At 42.7% G+C, this 19,825-nt stretch overlaps 1 protein-coding gene and 1 pseudogene across 2 annotated transcripts in view; both read right to left on the reverse strand.

Annotated features, from left to right (window-relative positions):
- PLRG1 (pleiotropic regulator 1) overlaps positions 1–18,220 on the reverse strand; it is a 94,812-nt gene extending 76,592 nt beyond the window's left edge. Inside the window, exon 1 of the mRNA XM_082256315.1 lies at positions 18,110–18,220. Coding sequence (XP_082112441.1) covers positions 18,110–18,139 — 30 coding nt within the window. The 5' untranslated portion in view covers positions 18,140–18,220. The remainder of the gene's footprint in view (positions 1–18,109) is intronic.
- A 780-nt stretch (positions 18,221–19,000) lies between these two features.
- On the reverse strand, positions 19,001–19,461 carry LOC309549052 (large ribosomal subunit protein eL39-like; annotated as a pseudogene). The gene is made up of 2 exons: positions 19,350–19,461; positions 19,001–19,191 (listed from the first exon to the last, which is right to left on the reverse strand). The product of its transcript is annotated as a large ribosomal subunit protein eL39-like (transcript).
- Positions 19,462–19,825: the final 364 nt, after the last annotated feature.

The following is a 19,825-nucleotide window of genomic DNA, read 5'->3' on the forward strand; positions in this document are numbered from 1 at the left end:
TTAACATCCCCCTCCTCCCAGTATTGGTTGTAATGGCAGTGAACACCCCCCCCCCCCCCAAACTATGTATTTTGTTCATGGCAGTGAATACGTTAACCCCCGCACCATTGGTGATCACTTACCCATCATATGTTCCCACACGGCCAGGCCAGGATTTCACTTGTACTGTGGATAGAGATAACTCTTCCCCCCCCACAGTAGTCTCTCTTTCAGTGGTGGCGCTGAAACACAGGGAGCATTCCAGCATCAGGCACCCTGCTGCCACTCTGCAATCTGAATTGTGCCCGGTAGTCCACGGGCTGTGCGTAGAGGGCCAGCGGGCTGCGTGTTTGGCACCAGGGCTCTAGAGTATTCCAAGGCTGCCTACCAGGAGGTTAGATCATACCTACATATCCAAAATCCTATTATGTTTATAGGCAAGTTTACATCTGTACATGACTATGCAAGTGTCCATCTGCTGGTCGTGAGTGGTTTGGTGTGGATGGGTGTAGAGCCAGGGGATGTAGGAAAAGGCTTTAAAGGAGTTGAAGCTCATGAAATAGGAATGATAGCTTTCCTGAAGCAAAGCAGAACCATCCAGTTAGAAAAAAATGCTACAGGCATGATGGTAAATACTACTTTGTATGTATTCAGGTAGCGTGCTGGTAAGTAAGAATGCCAGCAGAGAAGGAGATGAGATTCTGCACATTATTAGCAGGATGGTGAGGAAATCCACATACTGCACAGTTCAAATGTTCTTGAGCTTTACAAGGAAATAATTATGACTACAGCATTCCCATGGCCCCTAAAGTAGGATCTTAGTTACACTTTTAATAACTGATGCAATCTGCATTTCATGCAAATTATATTTAGGCTGTAAATTTTTATTTACAGCAGTAAAGAAATATTTGAAACTGTAGCAGTGTGCATAACCAAATAAAACAAATGTTTGCTTCTTCCAAGGTCTGCAGTAAATGAGGTTATGATGTTCTCTATTGCCTGCAGCAATCTTCCACTCCTACTGTCATTCTCTTCTCTACTGAACTCAGCCTTTTCATTCAAGTCCTGCTCTTCTTACTTTTCCCATGCTAAAATACAGTTACCCTCGCAGCTCTTTACCATCCAAAATGCAAAAACTGAAGCTCAGGGATACAAATGTTATTACATTTTACACTTAATATGATTGTAAAAGCCTCGTTTTTTTTAAACAAAAACAAACAAACATGTTATACTTACCTGCTTAGTTAAGTTAGTTTTGCACAGAGTGGCCCGGATCCTCCTCTTCTCGGGTCCCTCTTCTGTGCTCCTGGTCCCTCACTCCTGTTGGGTGCCGCCAAAGCAAGCAGCTTGCTATGGGGGCACCTGAGCCAAGTCACAGCTCCCTGAGTCCATTCAGACACGGGGCCGCGACCCAGCCCACCCCCTCTCTCTCCTTACTGGGTGACTTACTTTGATTGACAGCAGCGGGAGCCAATCGTGCCATCCTCATCCCACAATTGGCACTTGCCATCAATGCCTGAATGCCATGAATGTAAAAAATCTTGTGCATTTACAGCCACTTTAACAACGTTGCATGAGGGAGTTTGACGGAATCCTTCCACCAAAATGCTTGTTCCAAAAAAATCATGTCCTTTACTTGTTCAAACATCAGCTGGAGGTTTTGCAAGAAAAGATATTTTCTCATAATATTTTTGTTATCTGCTGTTACAAGTAGAGGTGGGATCAATAAAGGCGCTTTTCCACTGCATGGAACCGTACCGGTTCGGCACCCTTTTGTGCTTTTCCACTGCTGGTACCGCATGGTATAGGGTCGGAACGGTTCGGTACGGTACGGTATAGGTTTGCTTTTCCACTGCATGGAACTGAACGGTACAGTACGGTACGGCTCTGAAAAAACAGTACCTACTCGATTGTGGTTCCAACAGGTACCAAACTGGTACCATATCCCACAATCCTTTGCATGCAGTCACTACTAGCCACTGATTGGTCAGAGAATCCCACCCACCCCGTTGTTATCCCACCCACTTAACTTTAGTACTGCTTTAGTGGAAAAGCAAACCTATACCGTACCATACCGAACCGTTCTGACCCTATACCATGCGGTACCAGCAGTGGAAAAGCAAACCAGGCCAAGCAGGGCCGAGTAGAGCCGAGCCGGTACTAGCCGGTACTTGCAGTGGAAAAGTGCCATATGAAACATTACTTTAAATGGATCTATACAGTGCATCCGGAAAGTATTCACAGCGCTTCACTTTTTCCACATTTTGTTATGCAACAGCAGGCATGTCCAAAGTCCGGCCCACGGGACCCACAGGTAATTTGGAAAAATCTACTGTTGTGGCCCCTGTGAATCCCCGAACGCTCAACAGGACCCCTGGGATCTCTGGATCCTTCAACACCGCGGGACTGCACGTATGCCATATTAGTTCTTTTACCATTAACTTTATACATCCTCTTATATATGCTACTGTTTTGAATGACATACTCAAAAAGATGGTCCATCTCTGCCCGCTGTATCCAATTCTGTTTTTTCCTGTTACTTGTGAATACACTATTGTTAACACCCACCCCCTCTAGCTTTATATCCATTGCTCAATATAGCCTCTGACTTAGCCTGATTAGGGAGCACTAAAAACAAAACACATCAGGAGGGATATTCAAAAGTATCAGTCACATAAGGGTTAACCACATATAAGCGCTATATGAACCCACCGATGATTACTGATGGCAGCAATAATAGTCACGACTGATGCCAATGTAGTAAATAGAACATTGAAAAGTTGTCAGAACAACCATACAAAAAGCAGGCACTCCTCACAATCCCCTGCAATGGGTCACCGCACAAAATGGCCAGCCCTCACGCATGTTCAATTCATCAAATCTGGCCCTCTTTGAAAAAAGTTTGGACACCCCTGTGTTACAGCCTTATTCCAAAATGGATTTTCCTCAAAATTCTACAAACAATACCCCATAATGACAACATAAAAGAAGTTTGTTTGAAATCTTTGCAAATTTATTCAGAATAAAAAAAATCAATCACATGTACATAAGTATTTACAGTCTTTGCCATGACACTCAAGAAACAGGACTTCCTGCTTCAGGGATGTCAATGGCGATTTCAAGCAGCTTCTTTCTCTCCCACTGCCTCGGCCTGCAGAGACTGGATCTTTGATAATAGCAATAAAAAAAAAAAAAAAAAATGTAAGATTTTTTACATTACAAAACCTACAGAGTATTAATATTGTATGACTGCACTACAATGTGCAATACTGTGAAAACACAGGTTCACGTATACTGTATACTTTAAAGTTGAACTCAGAGTGGGATGTAAATGCTTTCTTAGCAGTTAAAATTTTCCCTTGTTTCACAAACCGGTTGTAGAATTTGTTGTAGGTTTGTAAATATATGCATTTGAAACCAGCTTTCTATAAGTAATAATTGTATGATACGGTTTTAATTAGTTCAGTAAATGTGATGAATTTATGACCATTGTTTTTGATATTGCAATTAATTTTTTCAAACACAAGATAGTGCTAACCTTTTTTGTTTGTTGGGATATTGGCGTTGACGATCAAATTTTATATTGTCCTCTAGTAATGGTTACTAATGGCTTTGTTTTTTAATAGATTTTAAATATTAAAATATTTTTTTAGTTCCTATTTTTATGTTTCCAGCCGGCTGTTTTCTGTATATGGTTCTTCAGGTAGCTGTACACATTAAAAGCCGGTTTTGCAATATCTACCACTGTAGTTTTCAGCTCTTAGCTTTGCCACAGGATGTTTATAATGCCGGTCCCGGCATCACTTCTGGTTCCTGGTTGTTCGGTTGCTTCGTGCTTCTGGAGCGCAGTGTCTATGGAGTATGCCCATATCAGGCTCTCATTATTTATATTATATGTATATATATAGCGCGATGTACGTACTAAAAATAACGTCTTTTCATGACGAAACGTGTGGGGTGGCACTTGGGTCATTCCCATTCCATTATGGAGTGACATGCATTTTTTACTTATATTGCTTGTGAGTATTTTGGTGGATTTTAATAAGTGTTGGTACCATTACTACTGCAAAACGAAGTGTTTTTTGCCTATTCCTAAACCCTGCATGATTGGATGGCCTCTCTTGGTGGAGTGTCCTATGTCATGAAGATTGCAGACATCAGGCGTTCCTGTGATGGTGGTCCGGAGTCTAAATTAGTTGAGCGATTTTGACCGCTTTATGAAGAGTGGTTCATCACCAAGGGTAAAGGTCAGTGAGTGCTTTACTACTGGTGAAGGAAATCTTGAGCACCCTTTCTGTGGAATTGTACCCATTGGATTTTTCACTCTGAACTTTTAGGATATATTGTAAAGGACTTTTCTGTACCTCTATGTGGAAGCGATGCACTTGTAATTACATTCTAGTTAAATTGGTACCAGCGAACTGTGCTAGTTATTTTGACTTTTTTATATAACTGAATACAGGTTAAATGTGATATATGTAAAAAATAATATATACCCAATTTTTTTGTATAATATGAAAGATGTTACACTGAGTGCAGAGATACCCAACAGGCACGAAAACCACGGTACTTAATCTTCATAGGCGATGCATTAAAAATTTCTACAGGTTACCAATTTAGAGTTACAGGGAGGTCTATTTAGTGCTAGAATTATTGCTCTCGCTCAGACATTCGCGGCGATACTTTATGTGTGGTGAAAACACCCTTTACATATGTGGGCATAAACTACATATGCGATTACTACTGAGCAGGCGGGGATGGGGGCACTTTATAAAATGGAGGGTTTTTCTTATTTATTTTTTTCATATTTACACTATCCCTTTAAAAAAAATGTTTTTGATCACTTTAATTGCCATCGCAATAAATGTAAACATCCCTTGCGATAATAATACAGCATTACAGGTCTTCTTTATGGAGAGATCTGGGGTCTAAAAGAGCCCAAATCTCTCCTCTACTCTTAAAAGCAAAAAAAAAAAAAAAGACATACCGATCCCCCCCAAGGGCACAGAGATGAGTGATGCCCATTTTGCCTTTGCTTATCTTTTGGGAAAACCCTGCTAACGCCAGATGGTTCCCAGGCTCAGCGATCAGTAACATGAGCCCGGCAGCTGGCAGGAAGGGGTCATCTCTCCCGCTGCTTCTAAAAAAAAAAAAAAAAAAAAAGGGATACCGCGGCGAATCTTTATCTGAAAGCCAGCCGCCTCAGGGAAAAAAATGATACCAGGGTTATGGCATCTAGCTGCAGTCATAACCCTGGTATTTAATGTCAAACTAATGACGTATATATTCACAATTAGGCGGTTTGCAAGTGGTTAAGTCATGGAGGCAAATCATCCCTTGTAGACATTATCTAGGCAGGACTGCACTCATACAATCTGCTAGGAACACGCACTCCTTCACACTGAAATTTAACAGCTATGGCTTCAGAACAAAAAGGTGGGAATCTGAAACAAAGTTTCTTAAAATCCCCACAATGCACATTGATCACCCAGAGGGGTGTGTTTTGTTTTTTTACTCAACAGAAGTGGAGTTAGGCCCCGTTCACATAGGGGCGATCCGACTTCGGGTGGCGACCTCCGAGGTCGCGGTGCGAGCAGCGCGCCGTGACCTCGGAGCGGCCGCCACGGACTTCATAACATTGAAGTCTATGGCGGCCGCCTCCTGGTCGCCCCAAAGAAGCTCCGGACCCTTTTTCTAGGTCGGAGCGACTTGTGTCGCTCCTATTAGAACGGGTCCGCAGCTTCCCTATGGGAGGCGACCTGCGGCGACCTGTGAGGCGACCAGGTCGCCTCACAGGTCGCCCTAGTGTGAACCGGGACTTACTCTCTAAACTTCAGCTTGAATATCATTTGTTTTGTTAAATTGTTTCTATGTCATTCTTCGAACTTTTTGATCACCCCCCTCATTATCAGACTGAAGGAAAGATGCAAAAAAACATGCTCCATTTTATACCCTGCACAAAAATAAACACTGCGTACACTGAATCTACAGCCAGCGAAAAGAGCAAAGTGTGGTAAATATAACTAATTAGCAGATGTAAATCTGTTATCAGAAACTATAAAATCATGTTTCCCAAGAAATTATAGGAGAATCATGGCTAAAGGCCTTTCTTTAAATAATATTGATACTGGATAATGATGCGTACAGTATAGGAGCTCCGCTGTACAAATACTGCTGGAACTCAGAAATGTATTTTACCAAACTGATTGTAGGCTTTCCAAAGAAGACAATACTGGGATTAGGTAAAATTTAAAATCGGATGATAAATATTCTGTTATGCAATGTTCTCAGTCTCGGATTATGTATTATCTTTAAACTTGCTGCGCGTGTGATCACTAATCATCTTAAATGAATCTTGTTACATCTACAAATCTTTTTTATTGAACTGAGCTAACTATAAAACAAAGCATGAAAAATAATAGAAGCTTTATGTTTCAAACACAACATCCTTAACACGATGGGAAGAAAAACAGGGCACAGTTAACCCTATTTCATAACAACCCAAAAAGGAAACGTGAAAGCACAATCAAAATATCCTATGTGCTAAGGTGACCATGTAGTGGTTTTGGATAGAATCTCTTCATTAAACATAGTCAGAACTATAAAAGATAAATGTGAACTCCAATCATTTTTTTGCGTTCTCTTTTTGAGCACATTGGTGAAGCTTTCGGCTCACTTTTAGACCTCATGCACACCGGACGTTTTCAAAACATCAGTAGAAAGCAGTAGCTGTAGATGATTTTCAGCTTTTTTGCAGTAGCGTTTTTTAGCTTTTTCTTTTTAGCAAAACTATATTCCTACAAAAGCTTATGGCTCAAAAACGTTGATAAAGGCCGAAGAGCAGCGTTTTTAAGCTTTTATCGGAGTTAGAGCATTTTTACAGCTGAAAAGCGCCTTTCCGCTTTTTACCTTTTACCTACAGGTAAGCCTAAAATAAGGCTTACCTGTAGGTAAAATTAATATCTCCTAAACCTGCACTGTTTAGGAGATATTTGCCCTGCATGCAGCCGCTGACACCAGCGGCACATGCGCTCTGAAGGTCCGGCGGACCTTCACAGCTCCTTGCCTAAAACTGAACTCCCACGCACATGCGCAGGAGTGACGTCATCGCGGCTCCAGCCGCTCACAGTGCCAAAGCCGCCGAACCTGGAAGAGACATCGAGCGAAGATGTAGGCTTTGACAGTGAAACCAGGAAACAGATTGGTTTCTATTCAGAGTTGCACTCTCCAGGTTTAGTAAATCTCCGCAAGTGCATGGCCAGCTTTAAGGTTTACATACACTTTAAAGCTAATGGTTCAACATAATTACAGGCAACTGGCATTTTTAGCATTTGTTTTCCTTATAAAAAATTTACTATATCCACACTCAGAACATAATATATTTGGAAGAAAAATTCTGCAAAAAAATAGATCTGTTCCTACATTCACAAAGTATGCATTTATTAGAACAGTATGATTTCTAGCCAGCTATTTGTAAGTGTTCAGCTCTTCCAGACAGTTAGATAGGAACATGATCTGAATTACTATGCAATATCTGAAGGCTTACTATGCATACCAAATACACAGCAAACTACCTTTATCTTCTTTCCTAGGGCAGCATTCACTAATTGATCAATCCACAAAGAAGTTTCAGATCATGTACAGAATAAAATCACGACAAACCGCCAGTAATGCAGTAGACTAAAATAATGTAAGTCTAGGGAACAGAAGATTGATAGAAGTTGGATATATCACAGGTGACATGGCAGAAAATAAAACCACAGAAAGGACTCTCAAAGTGCTGCAACATGGGAGGGGGTTCAAGCCTAAGTTTAGCTTAAAATAGAAATCGAAAAACCGGTACAAGGGACAAGAAGTCTCTCTTCTTTTAGGATAAATTTTCATTGGTTTAAGCCTCCCACCTCCATATTTTTCTGGTGTGGCAGGGGTTAATATAGCTAAAGCGTTGTCAGGAGCTCTCATCAATAGTAATGGACTCAGGACATTCGGATTGTAGTCCCAACCCACCTGAGCAATCCCACCAGGTAGCCCACACTGCACGCCGCCAATCATAGGCAGCATGTGCAGCTGCAGGCCAGGAAATGCCTTACTGACTATGTTTGGTGGTGTGCATTGATGGCTTCCGGGTTTCAGGATTGATCAGGTGGCTTGGGACTACGATCCGAACATGAGAGAGAGCCCATCCCTACTCATCAAGACAGCTCTACTATGCCTGCCCTTTACTTCCAGATCTGCCATTCATGGAAACAATACTACAACTTCTATGACTGAGATCCCTGAATTAGAAATCCAATATCATTCATGTTGGTTATGTAGTAAGGAATGTCCCTTTTTCAGTTTTTTATATCGGCTAAACGTAGGCTTTAAACTTTGATTTCAATTAAAAAAGTACAATGCAGCTATGATCCGACATACCCAGTCCTCAACACACACACACTTTCAGAGGTAGAGATGTGCTGAGCGGAAATGACTAAAGTTTAGGTGCCGTATCTAAACCCCAATGAAGTCAAATGTTGAAAAAACATTAACGTTAATAGAAAAGAGTTTGTGAAATGAATGGCATGAGGGATGGACACTACCCTGGGAGACGTAGCAAAGCAGAGTTTTCTATTTTTTTAGAAAATTCCATTTGGCGATGAGCAGCGATTTTTGGTAATGCCTGAAATGAAAAGTTTATAATAAAAAAAATGCCCAGGAGACACCCTGGCCTGAGAAGTGGCGCATCTGTGTGATGTATACAACCTACTACAGAAACACTGACATATACAAATGAAAGGCAACCCTCTAACTGCTACATCTGTAGGACAGCTTGTTCTTTTAAGAAAACAAACTTATTGGCCAGATCACCAGATGAAAATTTAAGAATTAAAAAAAAAAAGAAGGAGGCTCCCCCAACTTTTAGACCAATGTAAAAATGACAAGCGTGTTCTCCCACCCCCTTCCTTCCTGAACCATACCAGACCACGTGCTCTCAACATTCAATATCATTGACCATATATACGGTTAATATTAAAGGAATCACTAAAACCTCCAATCCTTTTTTTTTTTTTACTTTTTACATTTTTGTAAATGATAAGTGGTACTGTGTACCCTTTACACATTCAGTGTGCCATGGTGTCCCAAATTTGACACCATTCATGAAGGTGCAGGTGTTTATTGCGGTTCCTTTCCCAAGATAACCTTGGGAAGATTATAGGGTAAGGAGGTTGGCCACTGACCTCTAGCAAAAACAAATAGTGGAAATAATGCTCTTCCAGTGGGGGGAGTCACAGACAGAAATGTACAAAGAGGGTGAACTGTTGGGGGAACAGGAATTTGAGGTTGTGAAGGTGAAGTACTGTTTTATTTGTGAATACCACAAAAGTTAGGATCCCATTGGGGGAAAGGAATTTTTATTTACACCATAGACCACATGATGTCCAACATCAAAATCTTTGTGGTTTTTGAAATCACAGGAAAAAAAAAAGACAACAGTGTTTTTATAGTCAGAGTGGAAACATGTGGTTGTGGGGAGGATAGCCTACCCAAAGAACCCAAAGATCACTGTGGCTGAGCTCCAGAGATGCAGTCAGGAGATGGGAGAAAGTTGTAGAAAGTCAACCATCACTGCAGCCCTCCACCAGTCGGGGCTTTATGGCAGAGTGGCCCGACGGAAGCCTCTCCTCAGTGTAAGACACATGAAAGCCCGCATGGAGTTTGCTAAAAAAAACACCTGAAGGACTCCAAGATGGTGAGAAATAAGATTCTCTGGTCTGATGAGACCAAAATAGAACTTTTTGGCCTTAATTCTAAGCGGTATGTGTGGAGAAAATCAGGCACTGCTCATCACCTGTCCAATACAGTCCCAGCAGTGAAGCATGGTGGTGGCAGCATCATGCTGTGGGGGTGTTTTTCAGCTGCAGGGACAGGGCGACTGGTTGCAATCGAGGGAAAGATGAATGCAGCCAAGTAAAGGGATATCCTGGACAAAAACCTTCTCCAGAGTGCTCTGGACCTCAGACTGGGCCTAAGGTTTACCTTCCAACAAGACAATGACCCTAAGCACACAGCTAAAATAACAAAGGAGTGGCTTCACAACAACTCTGTGACTGTTCTTGAATGGCCCAGCCAGAGCCCTGACTTAAACCCAATTGAGCATCTCTGGAGAGACCTAAAAATGGCTGTCCACCAACGTTTACCATCCAACCTGACAGAACTGGAGAGGATCTGCAAGGAGGAATGGCAGAGGATCCCCAAATCCAGGTGTGAAAGACTTGTCGCATCTTTCCCAAAAAGACTCCTGGCTGTATTAGATCAAAAGGGGGCTTCTACTAAATACTGAGCAAAGGGTCTGAATACTTAGGACCATGTGATATTTCAGTTTTTCTTTTTTAATAAATCTGCAACAATGTCAACAATTCTGTGTTTTTCTGTCAGTATGGGGTGCTATGTGTACATTCATGAGGAAGAAGAATGAACTTAAATGATTTTAGCAAATGGCTGCAATATAACAGTGAAAAATTTAAGGGGGTCTGAATACTTTTCGTACCCACTGTATATATTGACAGAAACAGACATTACATTATGAAATTTAATTATGCACACTAGGGCTGAACGATAGTCGATATGATATCGACTATTGTTCTGAGGTCGTAGGCGATGTTCATATCGCCGAGGTCACGATATTTGCATAGGCAGGGGGAAGGGACTCGGAGGAGGACTCACAGACTTCGTGTTAGGCAGGGAGAAGCCGGGACACTTCAGCGGTGAGCATAAACTGACTCACTCGTGCACTGCAGCCCGTCCCACACGTTCAGTGAGTATCACTCTCCGCCCTAGTTTTCTCAATGGCACATTCAGGGAGCCAATCACGCCGTGATTAGCTGCACAGCTAACCAATCACACGTGCCTGCACACCCGATTGGTTCGCTGTGCAGCTACTCACGGCGTGATTGGTTCTCTGAATGTGCCATTGAGAAAACTAGGGCGGAGAGTGATACTCACTGAACGTGTGGGGCGGGCTGCAGTGCACGAGTGAGTAAATGTATGCGGCTGTGCTGTGATCCTTTCCTGGCTCCTAGTCCACCGCTCCAGCCTCCTACCACCACCACTATGAGAAAGACTGTCTGTCACTGAATATTCTGATCGATTCCACAGTCCACACTGTCACTGAGTAATTGATTTTACCATATTAACCCAGACCTGCCCAGTGCCCTGTATCTGCAATTAAAATTTACAAGGCTGCCTGCATGCTTCATGATTTCCATTCCCAGCATCCTTCCCAATCCCTACAGTGTCAGTAACATTAACCCTATGGTACAAGGCTGCAGTGTGCACTGAATCCCATTCCCTACAGTAACATACATTAACCCTGTATGGTCAGAAAGGCTGGATTGACGAGTCCCTCAATATCGCAATATATATCATTGAAAAAAAAATATCGCAATATATTTTTTTCCCAATATCGTGCAGGCCTAATGCACACCACGTCATGTGTTATTACAATGCAAAACACCTGTCTAGGTTTATGATGGAAGCACATTTTTGCAGAATTATATGCGCATTGAAGGTAGTTCATTGATTCTTGCCTGTCCGTAAGAGGTACGAGCAGACAGATACACTGGCTGCCTGCAGGAGCCTGAGATTGCACATGTCATCTGCTGATAGTTTGTGCAATGCTCCTAAAAATAAAGTAAATGCACATTTTCTCACGTGCAAAAAAATGTGCTTTTATTTTGAAAGGTGAACTTATCCCTTAAGAACATATTAGAATACGATTTTCTTATTCCCCAAAAAGTAATCCATACACATCCACTAATTAAGACCTTCACCCAAACCTAATATCATCTTGTCCTGCCTCCCCCCTTTCTTTTTTATAACTGGATACAAAGCTTCTTTATTTTATTTTAAGATTTATTGCACTGCAAAGCAGCACCTTTCACCTAAGCAACAAATATCTCTGCTCCCCCACCCGCTCCCAGATTCTATGCATGTGCAGATGTGCTACAGAGCGTCAGGTTAATGAGAACCCTGAGGAACATCTGCACACGCAGGCACTTTCTCCTGTACAACTGCACATGCGTGGCTTACCCCTGCACATGCACAAAGACGGGTAAGAAGTCCAAAATGTGCCACCTTTTTCATGGGTGGGAAATATTCTGAACATGTGCAAATGTGTCAAAGGGCTCTGTCAGGACCCAATAGGTGGGCACAGCCCTTTGAGATATCTGTGCATGCTCCATAATTACTGCACTGGAAGGGGGTAGAAGAAGCCACCCAAACTGGGCTATAAGATTGGACCTGTACATTTTTTAAATTGTTTTTTTACTGCATTTCTGCCTCCTTGTGACATCTTTTGTCAGCTCCCAGACCTCTATGTTTCCTCTTCACTTGTGTTTGTTTGCAACAAGCATTACAAGTTAGCAGTCATGTGAACTGCTCTATGAGCACTAACAATCCCATAAGTCTATAGCCCATTCTGAGAACAAGCAAAAGAGTGGCTACATTGTTACATACAGTGGGGTCATGGGATCATGAAGATATTTGGAAGAGGTTGCGAGCAAAAGAAAGTGCTTTTTTGAGTTAAAGCGGTAGTAAACTCGGCTATTTATCTTGTATCTACAGGTAAGCCTATAAAAATGCTTACCTGTAGGTACAGAAGAGCTGCACGAATAATCGTTAAAAAAATTGCAATCTCGATTCATCCCCCCTGACGATCTTAAAATGGCATTTCCTCAATTCATACAGAGCAGAGCTGTTCTCTGCTCGCTCACAGCTGTCAAAAAAGAGCCCTGGAAATGGTTTATCAACATTGCTAAGGCTGGGAGAGTACTATAAACACAATGTTTTACAATGTATCATTTTGTTCTTTTAGATCAAAAGAATGAACTTCTTTCCGTAAATGGGGTCAGTTTAACCTCTTAAACACTAAGCCTTTTGCTGACACTTGTTACTTACAAGTCAAAATCAGTATTTTATGCTAGAGATTACTTAGAACCCCCAAGCATTATATAGTATCTCACAAAAGTACACCCCTGACATTTTTGTAAATATTTTATTATATCTTTTTTTTACGATTTAGACATTAATGGCTGTGTGTTGAGTTATTTTGAGGGAACAGCAAATTTACACTGTTATACAAGCTGTACACTCACTACTTTACATTGTAGCAAAGTGTCATTTCTTCAGTGTTGTCACATGAAAAGGTATAATAAAATATTTACAAAAATATGACTTTTGTGAGATACTGTATGCATTTTTATGTATTTTTTAGCAGAGACCCTAGAGGATAAAATGGCGATCGTTACAATATTTTATGTAACACTGTATTTGCGCAGCGGACTTTCAGAGGCAATTTTTGGGGAAAAAATACACTTTTATGAATTTTAAAAAACAAAACAGTAAAGCTAGCCCAATTTTTTGAATAATGTGAAATATTATGTTACACCGGGAATCGTGATGTTTATTCTAAGCAAACAAATTGTGATTCACATTTTACCCAGAATCGTTCAGCTCTATGGTACAGTAAATATCTCCTAAACGTGCACCGTTTAGGAGATAAAGTAATGTGTAGCAGCCAGTGATGTCATCGGCACATGAGCACTGAACTCTCAATGGATGGCATGTCGTCCACTGAGAGAGCTGTGCAGCAGGGGTGACGTCATCGCAGCGCAGCCATTCAAGTGGTCAGAGCCTGCAAATTCTGAAGGAAGACTGGGTAAAGAAGGATTTCATTTCAGCTGTGAAAACGTCTTGCTGGAGGGACCTGCGTTTAAGGCAAGTCTGTCAAAAAGTGCTAGTGTGCGATGCATACAGTGAGGGGAAAAAAAGGATTTGATCCCCTGCTGATTTTGTACGGTGGCCCACTGACAGAGAAATGATCATTCTATAATTTTAATTGTAGATTTATTTTAAAAGCGAGACAGAATACCAACAAAAATATGCAGAAAAACGCATTTCAGAAAAGTTATAAAATGATTTGTGTTTTAATGAGTGAAATAAGTATTTGATCCCCCATCAATGAGCAAGATTTCTGACTCCCAGGTATCTTCTATACAGGTAACGAGCGGAGATTAGGAGCATTCTCTTAAAGGGACTACTCGTAATCTCAGCTTGTTACCTGTATAAAAGACACCTGTCCACAGAACCAATCCGATTCCAATATCTCCAGCATGGCCAAGACCAAAGAACCTTTCAAGGATGTCAGGGACAAGATTGTAGACCTACACAAGGCTGGAATGGGCTACAAGACCAACGCCAAGCAGCTTGGTGCGAGAGTGACAACGGCCGGTGCGATTTTTCACAAACGGAAGAAATGCAAAATAAAATGTCAATCTCCATTGGTCTGGGGCTCCATGCAAAAACTCACGTCATCGAGTTTCATTGCTCATGAGAACGGTGAGGAATCCGTGTTTGAAGGAGGAGGAATGCTGCCTATGACCCCTCCCCCCAAGAACACCATCCCCACTGTCAAACATAGTGGAAACATTATTCCTTAGGAGTGTTTTTCTAAGGGGACAGGACAACTTCAGAGCATCAAAAGGACAATGGACGGGGCCATGTACCATCAAATCTTGGGTGAGAACCTTCCCTTAGCCAGGGCATTGAAAATTAATCGTCAATGGGTATTCCAGCATGACAATGACCCAAAACACACGGCCAGGGCAACAAAGGAGTGGCTCAATAAGAAGCACCTGGAGTGGCCTAGCCAGTCTTCAGATCATGATCCCATAGAAAATATGTGGTGAATAAGTAAATATATGTGAAAATAAGGCTCAAGTTACCAAATGTCAGTCTCGAAACCTTAATAACTTGGGAGAGGATCTGCAAAGAGGAATGGGACAAAATCCCTCCTGAGAGGTGTGCAAACCTGGTGGCCAACTACAAGAAACGTCTGACCTCTGTGATTGCCAACAAGGGTTTTCCCACCGAGTGCTAAGTCATGTTTTGCGAAGGGGTCAAATACTTTTTCACTCATTAAAATGCAAATCAATTTATAACTTTTTTTAAATGCAATTTTCTGGATATTTTTGTTATTCTGTCTCTCACTGTTAAAATAAACCTACCAATAAAATTATAGACTGAGCAATTTTTTGTCAGTGGGCAAACGCTAAAGCTTGTCAGTCTTTGCCTCTGAGCCATGACATACAATCAGTGCTAGAAATGTGCATATTTTAAGAAAGTGGCATTGTTTTTGAGACCAAGGAGAAGGAGAGTTTTTCCCATAGGGAAATGACTGCTCTGGGCTTCAACAAAATGGTGGCCTCCAGCAAGAAGAAACAGGAGCAATGTTGGAGGCAATTTATAGCACACACTCATTTTGATAGCATAATTATTACTGAGGAATGTATGTTTTTTAGTTAAAGAACATTATTTTTTTATTAAACTATTAGGATAAAATTCAGCTTTAAAGCAGAACTAAACCCATCACTAAAGCTATCACATTTGTTTTTGCTCTTCACCAAACTATCAAGCCATCAGATGTCTGGTGCTATAACGGATCACGTGTCAAAGCATCACATCAGATCCAAAAGAGGCTAAGATGGCAGCTTCCTTGACTGTAAAGGATATGAGGGTTTAGTTGTGCTTTATGTTTCTAATTAACCACTTGCTCTGTGGAAGATTTACCCCCCTTCATGACCAGGCCATTTTTTTGCGATAAGGGACTGCATTACTTTAACTGACAATTGCACAGTCACGCAATGCTGTACCCAAGCAAAATGTGTCATTTTTCCCCACACAGAGCTTTCTTCTGGTGGTATTTGATGACCGCTGCATTTTTAATTTTTTGTGCTATAAACAAAACGAAAATTTGGAAAAAAATATGCATATAAATTTTTACTTTCGGCTACAAAAAATAGGCAATAAAAAAATATTAAAAAAATCGAAATTTCTTCATAAATTTAGGCCAATATATATTCTGCTATATATTTTTTGTAAAAAGAAAAAATCCCAATAACCGTATATTAATTGGTGTGTGCAAGCGGTACAGCATCTACAAACTAGGGGATATATACTGGAACGTTTATACTAGTAATGGCGGCTATCAGCAACTTATAGCGGGCCTGCAATATTGTAACCGACATTCTGACACTTTGTGGGAACCAGTGACACGAATACTGTGATCAGTGCTAAAAATATTCAGTCACTGTACTTATGATGCTGGCTAGGAGGGAGTTAAACATCTAAGCCGATCAACGGGTTAAATGTGTGCCCTGTGTGGTGCTTTTAGCCCCGGTTCACACTTATGCGAGTGCGGGGTTCGCATGTAATGTCGGAGCGCACTGCTCCTTCATTACATGCGATCGGCTGTGCGGTGCGAGTTTAGCCATACACTTTGTATGGCTAAATTCGCACCGCACCAAACACGCACAGGACCCTTTTTTGCAGCCGCATCAGGATCGGATCGCACAGCGGTTCACACTTGTGCGATCCGATCCTGTGCGAACTGCAAGATTGCACTGCGATATGCGATCAAACTGGGGGTGTCGTTAAGATTACATTGACACCCCCAGCGTATCGCATATGGCAGTGTGAACTGCCGGGGGTGCGTGTGCGATGCGGGAACAGGCTGCGGATTCGCAGCCTTCCCGCATCGCATAAGTGTGAACCGGACCTTACTAAGAGAAGTGATAGATTTTCTTTCTCTGCTTGTCAGGGAAAAAATCCATCACTTCCCCCATCAGGACAGATTGTTTACATATGCAGAGCTTCGTCCAGCGGGTATCCATTGGCCGGCTATTGCTCTGACTAATCACAGCAGAAGAGGTGCGCCCCCTACCCGGAAGTGCAGAATCGTGTATATATACGTGATTCTGCACACTGCGGCCGCACTGTATCAGTAAATCTGCTACGGGGTGGTCAACAAGTGGTTAAAAAAACAGCAATACAGCAGAAGAAACATGCACTGCAATAAAATACACTGAGCTGCCTGCTCACAAGTCTTCCTTAGGCCCCTTTCACATGAACGATCCGATCAAATGCGCCTGTCAGTTTTTTAGGCGGATCTTATCGGATCCTTGATGCATTCCTATGGGGCAGCGGATGTCAGCGGAGAAATGTCCACTGACACCCGCTGCAATCCGCATTCAATCCTGTCCATGAAATCCAGACGGATGGAAACCCTATTTTCCATCCATCCAGGGGATCGGATCGGATGAGAGCAGACAGGCGGTCCGCTCTCATCCGATTCCCCCATAGAGAGCAGCGGGGCTCTGACACCTGACACACAGTTGGAGAGGGAGCCGTCACCTGCCTGCTCAGCGGGGATCAACAGATCGATCCCCCGCTGAGCAGCATGGAGTCCACCGACGGAGGCGGACCGTGTGAAAGAGCCCTTACACAGGTGTCAAACTGGTGACCCTCCAGCTGTTGAAAAACTGCAAGTCCCATGAAGCATTGCATGGCTGACAGTTACAGGCATGACCCCACAGGCAGAGGCATGATGAGATTTGTAGTTCTGCAACAGCTGGAGGGCCGCCAGTTTGACCCCCTTGCGCGGCTTAGAATGTACACTGAGCTATGCTGATCCTGAGTTCAATGATGACTGAATTCATCCCCCGTCAGCCAATTAACAGAGCCGTATCCTAGCACCAGGTAGACCATTGAATGAGAAGTATTGCCGACTTTAATTCTTTAGGCTTGACTACCTCTGCAAGAGTCAATGTAAAGTTTTATGACCCCCATCCCCCCGATCGGTTTGTAGATTGCAGTGCGAACTGTGAAATGGTGCAAGAATCGGATCACATAGGTGTGATCACTCATGCAACCCAATTGCAGTGTGGCTAAAAAAGGGCCCTGCACCATTTTGATGGGAATGTGATTTCAGCCATGCAGTTTGTATGGCTGAATTTGTATTGCACAGACATTGCATGTGATATTCAGAGCAATGCGATGTCTGTCACCGCACTGGTTGCCATGCAGTTGCTCCAGTTTTGATACCTTCCGTTCAAACGTCAATACAATTCATTAACATCAACTATGCGAATCATTTGTGTTTACCTCAGTCACACAACACACGTGGGATGTGGTACCCCTTCCATCCCTCTGGACATGTCACCTCATTCATTGCACACGTCCCCACACACAGGGACATGATAGGAGAGCAGTGCTGACACACACATACACCCAGTCACAACGCCCTGCCGCTCACCTCCACTACGCCCCATTCCCGCTGAGACATCCCGGCCAAACACCACAGGAGCAACGAGGGAAAGATGCACCGCCGTACCAACACAAACCAAACCGGATGTGACGTTCCCAAGCCGGAAGATGAGAAAAACCGATAGAGTTGGCCATAGAGGCTTCTCTACAGCGACCTCTATGGTTCGGAGGGGAATGTGCATGCGCGACACGCTGTATGCTAGGGACCCGTGCCGCCTGGCTATGGAGAGCAGCTGTAGCCACTGTTGTTCAGATATAGGAGATCAGCCAAAAGATAAACCCTATGCTATAGAAATATGGTGTCTACTTATGAAAATAATATTTTACTGTCTTTCATACTAATCCAGTATCTGTTAGTGCGTGCAAAGCCAGTTCTAAGGGGGCAAAAGGCGAAACCCTGAGGGCCCTCTATACAAAAATATATTACATAATTATTAAAATGTATTTTGGGAAGCCATATTTTGACTGTAATGATCTGTAAGGCATTGTGGGAATGCATACATTCATTTGTAGGTTACTGCAACAGCCGGCACTGCGCCTTTCTACTACAGCGATGGTGACAACAATGACACACCAATGTACTGTGCCACCAAAGGTGTGCCCCACCGCCCACACCACAGTGCACTGATAGGCAATGCATGTACTTTGCAGTTTGGGGTGCTTTTAAATAACGGCGCAGATCCAATTTGTGGACTGCTGAGCTTTGAATGCACTGCACCACATCGACGGTGAGGTTTGAACTTGGCCTAAACTTTTTTACCCTGGTATATATATATATATATATATATATATATATATTTATTTAAAATAACTGTATAAGGTGTTGATTAGGTCTTGGCAAGTAACTCACAGGATGCCCAGCCTCCATGGACAGAGCTTACTACAGGCCAAGCTTGATCCTTCTCCAGTGTCTTCACTTAAAGGTATACCCGATCTTATTGCCAGTTTTCATTCTGATCCACTGTGAGATTGGTCTATTCTGTTTCTGGTTCTTGGCAAGAAACCTCTTAATTCTGAAAATCTTATGGGACGACAAACTGAGCCAGGTAGACCCTGTCACTACAATGGCAGCTGAGAAAGAGGTTACCCTGGTATATTGTATCAGTTTTAAGGCTCACGCACACAGCCAATTAGAGCCATCATTGTATTTCAGCAGTGGGTAAGGTCAGGTGTTTGCTATCACATGCAGACAGGTAGTCTGTACAAATCAATAACAGGCTAACTCTAACCTGTGGTTATGGATAGATGTTCACCAATGGGTGCTGACTGTTTGCCTCTGGGGGCACATCTATCCATGACCACAGGTAAACCCCATTCACACTTGTACAACTCCAAAGTCATGCGACTTTGAAGTGCGTCTTTGATGCAACTGTGGACGGGTGCAACTTGGGTGTGACTTGTTGTTCCTCTGCAAATATGGACCCAGGGGCATAACTACAGGGGTTGCAATTGCATCCCGGCCCCTTGCTCCAGGGGGCCTGTGCGGCCCCCCTGTACACCTGAATAGGAGGGGCGGCAGGGGCAGCATATAGAGAAATCACTGTCCTCAATGTGCTGCCCCCCCCCCCCCCCACTGTGCTCCCTCCCCTCTCCTGCCGGCTGCTGCAGGGGATGTGTCACAATAGAGAACAAGGAAGGGGTCGGTAAATATGTAATTTCTCTCCTGATTGGCTAACTGAGTTTGATTGACAGCAGCGGGGCCAAT

The sequence above is a fragment of the Pelophylax lessonae genome, assembly GCF_965119305.1.
Source record: "Pelophylax lessonae genome assembly, chromosome: 1".
Taxonomy (NCBI): Eukaryota; Metazoa; Chordata; class Amphibia; order Anura; family Ranidae; genus Pelophylax; species Pelophylax lessonae.